The sequence below is a fragment of the Larus michahellis genome, chromosome 3, assembly GCF_964199755.1.
Source record: "Larus michahellis chromosome 3, bLarMic1.1, whole genome shotgun sequence".
NCBI lineage: Eukaryota > Metazoa > Chordata > Aves > Charadriiformes > Laridae > Larus > Larus michahellis.
The window spans coordinates 55,303,641-55,318,485 of record NC_133898.1 but is presented as its reverse complement, the minus strand read 5'-3'; the positions used below and the strand labels follow the sequence as shown (position 1 = coordinate 55,318,485).

At 39.3% G+C, this 14,845-nt stretch overlaps 1 protein-coding gene across 4 annotated transcripts in view; it reads right to left on the bottom strand.

The window, feature by feature from the left end:
* Positions 1–6,780: 6,780 nt before the first annotated feature.
* The window catches only part of PDE10A (phosphodiesterase 10A), a 393,462-nt gene continuing 385,397 nt past the window's right edge, over positions 6,781–14,845 (bottom strand). For all 4 annotated transcript variants that reach the window (XM_074580278.1, XM_074580274.1, XM_074580277.1 and 1 more), the window contains one exon: positions 6,781–10,669. In XM_074580278.1, the coding sequence (XP_074436379.1) occupies positions 10,552–10,669 (118 nt within the window). In that variant the 3' untranslated portion in view covers positions 6,781–10,551. The remainder of the gene's footprint in view (positions 10,670–14,845) is intronic.

Sequence of the window (14,845 nt, the reverse complement as noted above, 5' to 3'; positions counted from 1 at the left end):
CTGCAAACCCATAGGAACCCAGGCTTCATCACCCCTGTGAGTCAGAGGAATACCTGTTTGGGAACACAGTGCAGGCTCAGGCCCTTTGGGTAGGATTTCACATCAGCTCTGCTCCTGTGGATTACAGCAGTTGGCTAATATGACTGGGGGCAGAGATGAGCAACACAGTGGACTTCTGTACCAAAGTCTTTTCTGCAAAGGGGTATATTTGGTCGTGTCTACTGCTTGTTGTTTGGGTGACTGGCAGAGATCGTTTTACCAGTGGTACTTACCGCTTCCTTGTCAGAGAGAACTCGCAGTCACACTGAGCACCCTCCAATCCCATTAACGCGGTGACAGTGATGTGCAGAACAGTTTCTAGGTTAGATCGCTCTAAACTGCCAGCGCTAAATAAGGTGCAGCACCACATAGGTGTATGTGACTACAAGAGAGAAAAGTGACTGCAGCTTTCCTAAGGCCTTCCCTGCCCTGCCAGTACCCCATTTCCAACAAGCTGGGGATCTGGCACGTGCTAAAAGTAGTTGAGAAAGTTATTTCTCAACATTTCAGCATTTTAAAACACCAGCGTTTTGCTTTTTGTAGTTTAGTTTTCATAGTTTAGTTATGAAGTCTCTTTCTGTTGTGTTCCCAGCCTGTTGCTACCGTAAGTGTTGAAATTATATTATTGCCAACAATCAAAACAGCTTTTTGGAGCCTATATAACCTGGAGAAGCAGCATCTAGGTGGTTTATTAACAAGTTAAATGCACCTATCCTCAGAGTAATAAAGTTGTTTTTTTCAGAATATCACTCTAATGGAGTGTTCACAAGCACTTCCCTCTCACCATTTCTTGGCATGTAGAAATTACAGCATGTTACATTTTCCTCCCAGGCTACTTGCGTCTGAAACGGACATCAAATGCAGTGTGGGTGTAGTGGTGGAGAACCATACAGGCTGTGGGATAATCACACATTTTAAAAATGCGTGCTTTTATGTATATACACATGAAAACACATGCGAAAAATTTGTCCCAACCCTGTAGGGTCATGTGGAGGATTACACAGTTTGTGTTTGGTTTCTAATCTTAGTGCAGACTTGATGAGACAAACTCTAGAAAGGAAGAGGATTCAATCTGTCCCAGACCCAGAGTGTCCTCTCTCTCTGCTGAGGTTACCAGTATCGCCCACCACTCGGGACAAGCATGGCAGTAGTGTCATTTACAGGAGGAGAGAAAACTGGGTTACAGCCATCAACCTATCCTATAAAGATCATAGAATAGACATTTCCAGGCTGTGTCAACCTCATTAGCCTTGACTGCAGCAGCATAAACATTAAATTACAGCATTCTCAGTGACAGGACTCTCTTGTTTAAAATGCAGAGTTGTTACTAAAACACAACAAAACAGTTAGTGATGTGTCATGGACACAAAGCCTTCCCACATCTGAAAAAGAAATAATGTTCTGCTCCAGTCTTTCCACGGTATGTCTTACATCAACTGACTTAACTGAAAAAGATGACACAGCTCCTCTTTGGTACTCACTCCAGTTGAAAAAATGCGAAAAAAAAATGTTTCTTGTTTACCACGTGGATGTCTGCCACAGCATTTCCTGTAGCATCGGTATTCCCAGGGAGGGGGAACTCAATCAGTGTCAGAAGTGTTTTGTCAGGCTAAGGTTAAATACCAAACACAAGTGGAAGCTCAAGCAAAATTCTGCAAAGTCTGCTCTGGTTTACTGCCATTATAAGCCAGCAGCAAAAAGAGTAAGATACACAAGTGGCTTCATCTGTGACACAGGCTATGCAGGATCAACTAAATTCAGGAAAATGGTAAAAGGTCTTGCAAATTAAAAGCCCTCTTGATCTCACTCTGTAGTCCTTCCTTGTCGCTTCCTAAACAGGTCTGTAATACAGCTTCAGCTTCAAAAGAAAAGCACTAGGATCCCCAACAACATTAATTTCATCTACGCCAACTGTGCGTAGAGACATTGTCCAAAGCACTTCAGAAAGCTCTTCTGCACGATGAGCATTACGCTACACTGCTTTGAGGCAGAGGGTGCTTCCACGCAAGGCCTTTGTGCAATTCAGGGCAAAACTTACCGAGCAGGAGGACCGAGGAGCTGAGACTTCAAACCAGCCTCCCTACTTTAGGCTAGCCAGTGGGTGAGAGAAGCTTTCCCTGTATGCAGAGCCCCGTCTTCCACTTTAGTTCTGCCCTCGCCTTACCCTGACATGCCACAGCATTTACTTCATTCCAGGCTTTTCAGGTATCTAATACTGCACGCAAACTATTACTCTCGGGGCAGAAAGAAACTAAGGTCTCAGTTCCACAATTGCAGCTCATTAACTCTGTGTTTGCTACACGCTCTGCTCTCTGTGCTTTACATAAACCTTTGAAACATAGCCCTGCAGAATAGCTTTATACTTTTAATTCCCGATCACTGGGAGTTAATTCAGACCACAGAAGTAGAAAGGGTAGCAGAGGCCATAGAGATGGCAGTCTCTTTTACTCATGCAATTCTCAAAGGTGAAAGAAAAAAAGAAATTGTTCCACCAGGAAAGCAAATTCATAGGACAAAAGAACAGAAAGGAAAAAGGTAGAAAATGAGGAACCTGCCAACCTTATTAGCAAGTTCTACTTAATGATTTCAAGGAATTGATTTAGAAGCTTTCAGATAGCAGCTACGCAAGTCTGTTATAGGATGTTAGTTTTCCTGCGTGAAGCCTTCTTCGAAGTCTGCAGTACAGTAAATCTTGCTTTTCTGAGACTGGTGCTCTTGGGGTTCACACAATTTGTGGCAAAGGACAGAAAAAGCCTTCAACTGATGCCTCACCAGCTGGAACGGCAACTACCTCTAAACACTAGGTCGGCTCCCTCTGATCTGTTGGCTTTGCAAATGTTTAGAACAGACTCGATGAAGACTGTTGTCCTTGTACATTCAGGAAGCAAAACTGTATCAGCAGACATCCTGGATTAGCTCCGACTCGCAGACCATGTGGAAGTTCTTTACGTTCACTTGATGGACCAGGCACTTTGTTCACTACTGCTGCTGGTCTATCACCAGTAAAAGATAGCTAGCTCTGATGGCACTGCTCTGCTGGGGACAGAAGGAGGGATTTCAGGGAATATTTTTCTGTGATATTCAGGAAAGTGTTATGAAAAGCAGCTTCCAAAAGGAATATATTCTCAGGTTTTTTGTGTTATTTTACACCCATTCCAACAGCAAACAACACGAAAACCCAGTATTTATTCCTTGGAAACTAGTTCTACCATGCTTGTGATTCTAGAGTACCTAGAACATTTACCAGTGCTGTGGTGAATTAAGAAACTTTGAAAGAAAGGAAGTCAATATATTGCACGCGAAGGTCTGCGTGAGGCTAGAGCCTGTCTTACTATATTTGGTAACTAACCGTGAAAACCAGGGAGAACTGCACAGAAGATAGACCCAGTTCCCTGGGCAGGTACTGAGTCCAAAACGGAATGTTGTCTGACAGCTGGAGCTGATGCAGAGAGTTTAGAGGACCAGGAGAATTAACCACACCACTCCCAGCAGCCCTGGGACGGGACCCCGCAAAATGGCTGTGGAACAGGAACTACACAGATGTGGTACCCCAAACCATTTGCCATTGGCCCTCACAGAGAACTCAGTACAGACTTAAAATAAAATCGGATCCTGTGTTTAAATAAAGGGGGAAAATTGATAATTTTTAAGATCATATAGCATTGTGACAGCTCAAAAGTTGTTAAATACGAAACTACATACGCCAGCTTGAAATCTTGCACTGTAATTTCTTAAGCGCCTCACATCTGGAGAGGATGGAAAAGGAGGTGCTCATCTATGGTACTCATCAGCATCGGAGCTCTGTGATATTTGTCCTTACCTGAGAGGAAAGCGAACATCATTGTACATATTATAAGGTTACCACCTGCTTGCATCTACATATATTTTGAATTCTGGACTGCATGTAACCAAGGTTCTTTACAAACATACATAGCATAAAAAAGTGTTTAGAGGCTTAAATAAGTTAACAAAAACCAAAACCATCCAGTGTTGGGTAACTTGCACAAGGTCATAATGGAAATCTGTCACGGAACAACTTAGTTTCCTCATGTCCATAAGAAGCATCTTAACAGATGTCCGTTGTCTTTCCAGATGTACCATAAATATTCTTCTCTGCAAGATTCAGTGCATTTTCATGGTAAGAGGAAAGGCACATGTCACTGGCCTTTTTCCCAGGCTAGACACATTAGAAACTACTTTTTTTTCTGCAAGGTGGGATTTTTTTGCCCAGTATCGAATACTTATTTTTTCTCCACAAGTCAGCAGCAGAAAAAAACTTGGACTTCACTAGTTGGAAACTAATGTTAGTTATCATACCGCTTCTCTTCTTAATGATCAACTTGTCCATCAGCACTAATTTCAAACTACCGATATTCACCACTGCACCACGTTCACCGCTGCTATTAACATTGATGGTAAAATTTTCGAAGGCTTCTGACAGATATTGACTCTCTGACGTGCTTCCGAAAGGTTCTTTTTTTGGCCTTTTTTTTTTTTTAAGCCCCATTTTCTTATTTCCATATGCTTATTAAATAGTGTTTATTAACAACTTATTTTGCTTCCGTAAGCAGCATAAATACGGCTCAAGGAACAGAAGTAGCTCCACAAATACCATATTCTCACCTATATTCATGGGGTTTACATTCCTGTAAAAAAGAAAAATAATTAATGCCAGCTGCATGTTAACAGGCGATGTGGTGAAAATCATTTAGTCCTTCCAGCAATGTTACAAACAAAAAAAACACGAAAGGAAAACTTTACCTGGTATAACTAATTCTTCTCAAAGTTCTTGAGTCTCAGGTTTCTTCTTTCTTTTAGAAGACTTTTAAACAACAGCTCTTCTGCACACACCAACTACCTTCTGAAGCATTTTTCTGTAACTCGTTCTTGACCCAAAGATCATCTTTGATAGGCAACATCCGCAGTACAGGCAGCTCTTCCTAGAGCACTACTGAAATACATTGAAAACATCTTTTCTCCCTAATCTGAGGAAGAGGGACTACAGAATGGGGAAGGGGAATTTCTCCTCAGTATTTATCTTCAAAGTAAGTACAACAAAGTAATCTCCAACACTTGTTGAGCAGGTGAAATCCATTGAAGCCTCTGTCCCTTAAAATTGACTCAGATGAGCACAGGATCTTACAGAGCGCTTGGATACTTTCAAATAAGCCTAATTCAAAGTTCCTCAAAAACAACAGAAAGACTCCGTTCCTCCCCAGACTTCAATGAGCTTCAGTTAAGGTGCTTTTACATTTATTTTGTCCAATATCTACCAGGGAATATATTCAGGGATTGTTTTTTGTAAAGCTCTGATAATGTTTTCTAATAGCAAAGGGCAAAAATGTTAAGAAAAGCATACCGACGGGGCAGCGACCATCAGCACAAAGCATCGTGCTGTGCTACAAGAACTAAGTCCGCATGACAAGCAGAAAAACATGAAAAGGTACGTGATTGACTGCCATCAATTTGAAAAGCTTAACCATAAAGTCATTAATTGACTTCAGACTGCAGTTCCTTGCCAACACAAGGTAGAAAAAGCTGGAAAGGACCAAATTAATAGTATTCAAAGAAACATTCCTCATGTATTGCCTGTCCCTCAAAATAATTTGGAAAGTTTTAACTTAAATGAATAAACCCTAAAAAATGCATTAAATGTCAGTGCAGTTTCTGTTTCATCACAAAACTTAGCCCTAACAGCACGTTCCTTACAGCAAACAGAGCTTTCTGGAAGGGCTGGTCACAACAGCACAAACCCAGGTATATTTTGTAAAACTTGTTTTTGACAACTGTATGCGGTAGTTAAACTGAAACAGTTGCCCTGGAAACCTGTTTCTGTCCAAGTTGTCCCAGCAATGCTGAGTTCCTTCAGTGGAGGGAGACCAGGAACGTTTGGAGGCCACGCTGAGAACTGGAGAGAAAGCTCAGGTTGAACTCTCTGTCCCAGGCTCAACATCTTTGAGAATGGAAGGGTCATGCAGCCATCAAGACACAAGGCTGCGCTAAGGTCTATAAATGGTAAAATACCGTTTACTGAGCATGAACAGTGCAAAAGATATTTGAAGCAAATCAATGTATTAGGTAGATAAATACACAGGATTCCCCCCCCACCCCCACCCCCCCCCCCCATTTTTGTTTACCTATTTTATAAATATCTGCTAAGGTGTTGTTCAGAACTTTGCTTTACAGTTCCCTGAACCTACCTTATATTTTCAGGGTATTGGCAGCCGTTGAAGCCCTATATTACTTTGGACTGGCAAACCTTAAAACTTTGGGCACAGGATTATTTTGTTACAATTCAGCATCTGAGTATCTCCGTAATTCCCCAAAGGTAACAAATGATTCTTCGTTAGCTGCACTGCAGTTTGACAGTGGCAAAGCAAGGATCTGTGTGGAAGAATCTGTCAACAGCAAGGTAAGCTCTCTGGCAACAGGAAGGCAAACAGGGAAGCGGATCCCTTTGCAGTTTGTGACAATATGAACTTGCAATATTTGATATAATATAATATGATTTTTTTTTTTTTTTTAAAAGAATGAACTTACGTTGGGAGAACACACCATACGCAGTGGACTGCAATTATAGGGAAAACCAGGCACTACCTTTTTAAAGGACTGCATTATGCTTTGATTCCATTTCTGCTGTGGATTACTTGTGGTACCAATACACACACACACACACACACACACACACACTTCCCATCCCTCACTTCCACTCCCAATGATAGCAAAAATAAACGTGAAAAATAATATTAAAAAACTCTGTATTCAGTAATATTCACACCAAAGTATATGTATAGATATATCCATTAAAATTATGAACATTTCTAAATATATTTTATGTATCATACATATATTTATATGTATAATTACATATCCACAGAAGTAGTGTTGCTGTGCTAAAGCCAGCATTAAAAGCAAAAACAGGTTTCACAATAGGACACCCATATATGCATATGTTCTGGCTGTTTGGTTTGTGAATTTATTTACAACTTAACTATATCATAATAAATGCTTACTGTTCTATTGTACAAACGTAATAGTAAAGGTTTAGGTTCGTTTTTTAAATACAAAGACTGCAAATGAATACATGAAAAAAATTACACACCATGTACAGTATTTATAATTTATAAATGCAAAGTTAAGACCTCTTTAAATTATTGCACTTGCATATTTTTTTGTTTTTTTTACAAAGATAGTTTATATGTATCATATATATATATATGTGTGTGTAAATATATATATATATAAAACAAATTTCTCAGCTCACTAAATGTAGTAAAGTTGAATGTTGTTACCTTGAAGTTCTTTCTTCTTCACATAACAGCCCAACCTGAATCTTGAATATATATGAATCTACAAATCAGTTTGATCTACCCTAGAAAGCAGTCCGTTATTTTAGGTTTTTTGACAGAGTATACACCCGTATTACAATCGAGCACAGTTTTTGGTCAGAAAGCAAAACAAGAGTTGTGATGTGCCTTTGCTAGATTGGGATATATAACCTAAAGTTTGAACATGAACTTCATTGTAGTAGTGTGCAGAAAGCCTTTCCTGTGTTTAGAATGAACAAATTAATTGTTCCACTTCACAGAACTGTTCCTGTATCACAGTGTTTGAGGCAAATGCATTATTTCAAGAGGGTCATAATTGTTTTGAGCATCTAACAATCTCTATGCTATAACACGAATAGTGCTATTTCCTATCCCTACAATTTTACACTAAATGCAATCACACCAAACCGATCACACTGTTCTAAGTTTAAACACATGAAAGAAGTCTGTGCCACATAAAAAGATGAATTCCACGCTGCATGTCCCCTCCGTATCCAAAAGACAAATATCTTCTATCATATACTCCAACTACCAAAAAAACCCCAAACTATTATATTTCTCTAATGGTCACTTACAAAAGAAAAAATACTGCCATGAGTTGAACCATTCAGTAGAATGTTGCACTACCGTACCAAATTCATAGATTAATTATAACAATGGAGTGTCTGTCAGTGCTATAATAAAATATGCAACATCTCGGATGAGTATCATGCCATGTCAACTATTTCTCTCCCTTAGCACATACCTTTCAGGCACAATTTCATAATACATTAGAAATGCTCAGGTATGGCTTCAAACAGTCCTTTTACCTTTACTGGGTTTAGAAGGGAAACACAATTGGAATTACTAACAAAAATAATGCAGTTCAGGGAGTATGAAGTCTAACACTTCTAGGAAAGGAGAGATCTGTGAGGTTTTTTGTACATTCTTATTGATCTGGGGCAAGATCAGTTCTAGCAGTAAGATCAGCATTCAAAGGGGGAGAATACAGCAAATACACTTAACCCACGAAGGAAAAACACTCCATCCAGTTGTTGGGGTATCTGAATTTCAGAGAGCATTTTTGTAGTCACCATAGATTTGGATAATTTCCATGTAAATTAGGAACAGTGGACACATCTCAAGTACTTAGCAGATGAAAGGTTGCATCTGAATGATTTAGTTAGAACTGCTAAGGAGTAAGCAGAGGACACAGCATGAGATACTGCTTTGGTGCAATTGTTTCCTGCCTTTTTTTTTTTTTTTTTATTCCAAAATAGTTTGCTGGGGTTAACATGAATTTCTGCACTTAGAATTGGTAAAGCAAACTGAAAAAAATGATGGGGCTGCTGCTAGGAACCTGTATCATACAAATAAGATAACTTCATATTGAATTCTCAACTTCTGGGATATTTATGTACTGCAAAGGCTTAGATGCATTTATACATTATGTGATTATGTATCACATACTGTACACACGTACAGATACTGGAATGTGCTCGACCATAACAAAAGGCAAAACTCAAGAGTCCAAGTCATTTACATGAAACCCATAAGTTGGCATGCTTATTAGAGCAATACAGCTCAACAGACGTGAGATGGAAAAAGAGAACCTGTGTTCTGTCTTTAAGTCACTACTATTATTTGTTGCAGTTACACAAATGGCCATGTTATCATGGAACCACTATTATTTGTGAAAAAGCGTATAATGTAGTATAGGCTGTATGTGAAAGGTATGCAAAGACTGTGTTTTCACCTACTGTGTGGATTAATATGAAGATAATTTTTTTCCTCATTGTTCTTAAGAGAAAGATGAAGGCAAATTAACTGTTGTTGAAACATACTCTGTACAATTGCACTGAATTTAAGAGTGGCATTGAACGTAAGGTCTTAAAGTCTGTGCATAAGTTTGTAAGGCTGAAGCCTATGTCAGCACAGAACTGTAAACATAATATGTTAGAGTACTTTTCTTCAGTCAGCTATTCTTTCACTGAGAAAGGCAGTTCTAAGCCTGGAAATTTTGCTGAACTAGGGGAAGAAAGCAAACAGACAGATGGAGAATTTTACTAATTTCACTTATCTTGGGATGGTGAAAAAGAGCAGTAGAAGACATGCAGTGTTACTGTGCAACACAAAAGCTAGTGAATACAAAACCATTTTTGATTTATTATGATAGTACTACAATCCCTCTTATCAGACCTGACTTTTCTGACGAGGCTTTTGTTCCCAGCAGATAGCATACTTCAGGTATGTTTCTAATACCTTTTAAAATACAACTCAGCAGGTAGAAATAAAAATGATGACTTTACTTAATTGTGAGCTAGGCAAGGAAATCTTTGCTGTCACATTTAAATTTTAATCTGATACTTCTGTCACTACGGATACAAAATCTCCAACCTGAAACTCTCTGTCGTATTGGAGATAAATATCCAGTATACTTCCAGTGTTTTAAGGGAGGAGTCGTCTGGGTTTATAAACCATTCCGAAGAACAAAGCACCATCACTAGGTTCTTTCAATGTTTGCCTTGCGAGTGACAGACAATTTGCATCATGAAGCTCAATGAAGTACTTTAACCTGAATGTTGGTTTTCCTTTAGTTTGCAGCAAGAGAATTCACTGTAACCTAAGCATGAATTACGAGTCTCCAAGGATTCTGCTGGAGTTCAAACTGATTACAAGTAGATCACACATAAACATTCACAATAGCAATGGGTATATTGTTCTATTTATAGCCAAGAACTCCCAAGTGACACTGGTGTTAAAGCCAGCCACAGTACGGTATAATAAAAGTACCATTGAAACCCTTACTAGAAAGATACAATTTAGAAGTACCCGCTAAGATTTCCCCCGCCCCCCCATCAGTTTTAAATTAAGGCCTCAGCAATGTAGCCCATGAGATAAGACCAGTCTTTTATATTCACAAGTCGTAAGTTCTCTTTTGATAGCTGATTCCAAAACATCTGCGTTGTCATTTTCCCTCCATTCACGTTGTGTCACTGGTGTAGGTCAGGAGATTGGCTGCCAGAGTCATTGAGCTGAGGTAACTCCATGGGTGTTACCTTCATAGGCAGATCTGCTTCTTAGTTCGTGTTTTGTAGCTTTTCCTTTTTTTTTTCTCCAAATAAAAATGAAACTAAACAAAAAAAAACCAACCCCCAAATCAAGAAGGGACACTTTTCGAGTTAAAGCAATCTGTTGCTGCTGTTCAGTCATCAATCTTCACAGGAAGTGAATCTGAAGTCCCAGGAGCATGGGACTGGGAGGGAATCCATATAGAGGCTTCCTCACCTCTTGTTACTTTCTCCCATTGGTTGAGATTGTCCCTGGAGATGCAAAAAAGTCAAAGAGGTAAAGCATTTTTCGTAAGTTTACTGGTTTCCTTCCTAACAACGCTGTCTACTGGACTATACTTGAGATGGAGCTTTATGCTGTGTATAACTACCTGTATATCATCAAGCTTTTATCGTCTTTATTTCATCCTTCACCTTCAGATAGGCCATTTTGTGATTCTGTGTGGTTCACATACATGTTGACTATATATAAGCTTATGGCATACCTTCCCCACAACAAGCCCTGGACTTAAAGGCTCCTGCTTCCATTACAAATTTCTAGCCCTCATGGCTGCAGAGAAAACCCGGCTGTGACCCAAGAGAGACATATCTGCAGAGACTCCAAAACAGCAACTCTGGAGACAAGAGGCCTTCCTCACTTCAGACTTCAGGGATTTCACCACAGCATACTTTGGCCCTTTTCAAAACCACCACAGAGATCAGGACTTTCGCCAGGAAACTTCTTTCATTGGAAACCCCCGAAACACATTAAGCCTCTGAAACTCCTGTACAGGGGCTGCCTGACAGCGTATAAAATGTTGCACACCAAGATCACAGTATCAACTTTCAGTTACTAATGCGGTGATCATACTATCAATCTCCTACATTTAAAGAGTACCCCTTCCTCAAGACAGGAATTGTTACTGCCTCACAGCCGGTAACGTTCTAATGACCTGACGGGAGTACGGACCCATGATCTTACTTGCTGTACACTAGTCCCGCTCCAGTGACTCGGGAAGTCTATGTTGATGATACCCATAAGAGTACCACAGCCAAATCTAGCATTCAAATACAAAGAGAAACTGAGCAAGCTCAACTGTTTCAATTTCATCCTATCAGATACCTAGTTACTAAAACAACAGTTCTCAGAAGTCTTCAGGAAACAAACGCGATGGTAAAAGTCCTGAGGTCTCACATGCTGTGTCATATTATCATATTACATCAGAATTTGTGTGTCAGAGCTCTTCTGATTTTTATGTCATAGCTCTGCCAAAATAGTTGATAAAACAGCAAATAATGAGCTGAAAGCACAGGGAACAGGTAAGAAGAGAAAAATGTTGCATTTTCCGGGGATGGGGGAAAGCAGGATCTGATGGAGTTTACCGAAGAAAGCTGGTGCCCTCTAGGGGAACACCTACACCAGTTTCTGCACGCAGATGGAAACCTGCTCTGCCAGGGCTCCAGGCCAACTGGAAGTCATGAAGAAAACGTTAATATGGCACTGAATAGCAGCTAATACAATCAGGTACTAAGGATCAGAAAAACTGAATCATCACTATTTGTAGGTCCCTTTCCTGAAACTGAGAAAAAGTAATGAGGAGAATTGCAGCCAAAATATTTTTAAATTATATCAATTTCAGCGAGAATTGAGAGACTTGAAAGCACATGGAAAAATGCTTAAAATTATTTGGTCTGAAATAAAGGAAAAATTAAATCTCTTCACCTCAAACTCAAAATAAATGTACTACCATAGATTTGCCACTTTGGTAGGCCAACTGAGTACATAGGACTTATTCTGAACACTGTAACACAAGTGGCTGATAGTTTTGATCTACACAGAATCACAAGAGAGCATTTAAAAATGCGGAATAAATTACAGGAGAATAAAACCTTCTAGACTCTTAGCTGCTGCCTTACCTCAGGGAAATCAGTGACTGACACTTTTTTTTTTTTTTTTTTACGATGTGTATAATACGCTTCATTTGCCTTTGTGCTCCCAATCAAACTCTGGCTCCTCCCTGATTCCTAAGTGTCTGGAATAAATGCCCAGAGGCACTCAAAAGATAAAAACTTGATGCTGACATGCTGCCTTAGGTGCTTCTGCTGTTATTATTTGCAGCTGGTGTCTGAGTTCCAAACAACTCAAGGACTCAGCAGCTTAAACACTGCCTTCCAAGAACGAGCACTGCTGGTGAAAGGGTGATATCAAAATTGGTTCCGTCAGCAGCTGAGGCAATACCAAATAGGAATGAGGCTGCATTCCTCTCATCACACTGAATAACAGTTACCCATCAAAAATAAAGGACAAAAAAATGTCGTGCAAAATCAGCTATTTGAAACACTCTGGAGTAACCTAAACACTGTAATAACATACATTTTAGTAATTGGGGAATTGAAGATAGATCTGTGTTCTTCATCTCTTACTCTGCATCTCCAAATCTCAGTTCTCAACACTTCCTCCTCAACCAGACAGCAGAGGGTAATTTCAAGGCTAAGCCAAAGTTATTAAACGTCTCCTCAAAAGCCTTTATGCCAGGGTGTGGATTATCAGGAAGCTTTTTAGTTTTATGGAAATCTTAAACCCCATCCACACATCTATGCCTCAGTTCTGCATCTGTTCGAGTAGAAGCAAGTGTAAACACTCATGACAAGCATTACTGCATTTCTACTGGTGGGTATTATAGTTGATGCTGTTTAGTCCATGTAAACAGTATAAAAATCTTTCTGACTGAAAACATGGTTACACAAAGCACAATCTGTGTTCCAGTTACATGGATCGAATAACCAACCATTTTGCTTTCAGCCATCAATACAGCTAAAACTAGATGCCTTCGAGCAAGGATTACAAAGAGAGAGCAGTTAGAAAACTTCCAAGATCTCAGACTACCTCTCAGAAAAGCAGTTGGATAACTCATGACCTTGTAAAGACTGAAAGGATTACAAGCAGTTCTGTAGTTTACTTCATGTTCTCTGATTTCACACCAAAAGCAACTCTTCTTTATTTGTCAGAGTACGCATTATTCCATTATCTATAATCAAACTATCAACACGTACCTATTAGGTCAACACAGCTCAAGGAGTACATAATCCTACCCTGTACTGTAACTCCAAATTCCAAAACAGGAGTTGAACTTTGATACCATTATGATAGTAACACACTCCATGGCATTTTGAAACTAGAGAAGAGCTTAATGCCATATTGTAATTGATGGAACCACTAAAATATGCACTTAGGAATACTTCCATATTACTCAATTTAGGATAACAAATTACTGCCTATTATTTACCAGACATTGTTACTTTCATAGCTTCTAAAAACGAAAGACACCATAAGGATCACCTAGCCTGAGTGCCTGGAGAAGACAGGCCTTGGCAATTTGCTCACAGTAACTGTGCCTCAGAGCTGTACCGCTTTTACCTCTCTCTTTTAAAAAGTATACCTAGCCATGGCTCAAAATCTTCAAATGACATTATTCCAAATGCTAAAAAAGACATTCACCATATTACTTGTTTGAATCTTTGGGCTTCAAGTAGTCTTTACCTGCTAAATTACTGAGCTTCGTCTAATCAGAAAACATATTATGGAGTCAGTTACAGATTTTGATAAAGTCATTCTTTTGGCTAAACTTAATATATTATGTCAGATTTTTTTAGTCTCTCACTACTAAAGATCTCAAAACATTCTTTAAGGTCTTTCTTAATCTTCTCTTATTTGCTAGTGTATTTATCCGCTCTTCTTAAAGCACAGATGCTAAACAAGATTCCAGCAGTAGCCCCATTAATGTAATAACTACAGAGGTACAGTCTCTAATCCTACTTAATATTTCCTCCATATCCATCTAAGGGTTGCAGAGCCGTGCCCAGCAGCCGGACCTTAGAGGCAGCGAACTATAAATGATGGCTCCTAGATACTCACTGTTTTTCATATGATGTCTGTCCCACTGGTACAGACCTACATGTTCTTCTCATACCTATATGAACTAGTGTTTGGCTGTGAATGAAATTATTTTTGCTAACCACTGTGTGAAATTTCACTGTGTTTTGTACATACTGGGCGCCCTGCTGTTACTTCACACAGATCATTTAGTCCACAGGATCAGGAAAATGACAGAATAGGTAGATCTGCCTTACAGGACAAAGAAAAAGTTCAATGCAAGCTAGAATTTAAGGACTACAAGAGGAAAAAAAAGAAAAAAAAATATTATGAGAGAGATGCTAGTCAGACCATAGAAAAATAGGCCTCTTTTCCCTGAATAAAGATCGCTGGCATTTTATGAACCAACTGTTTTTCTTTAGAGAATACTGATTAACCTGAAATGAGAACATTTTCATGAAGCATACTCATTTCAACAGAAGTTCTGTCAGGAAAGCTTGGCAAGGTCCAGGATAGAATTATTGGACAGAACTACCTACAAAGACATCCACCATCATTCCAGGGTAGAAGCAGAC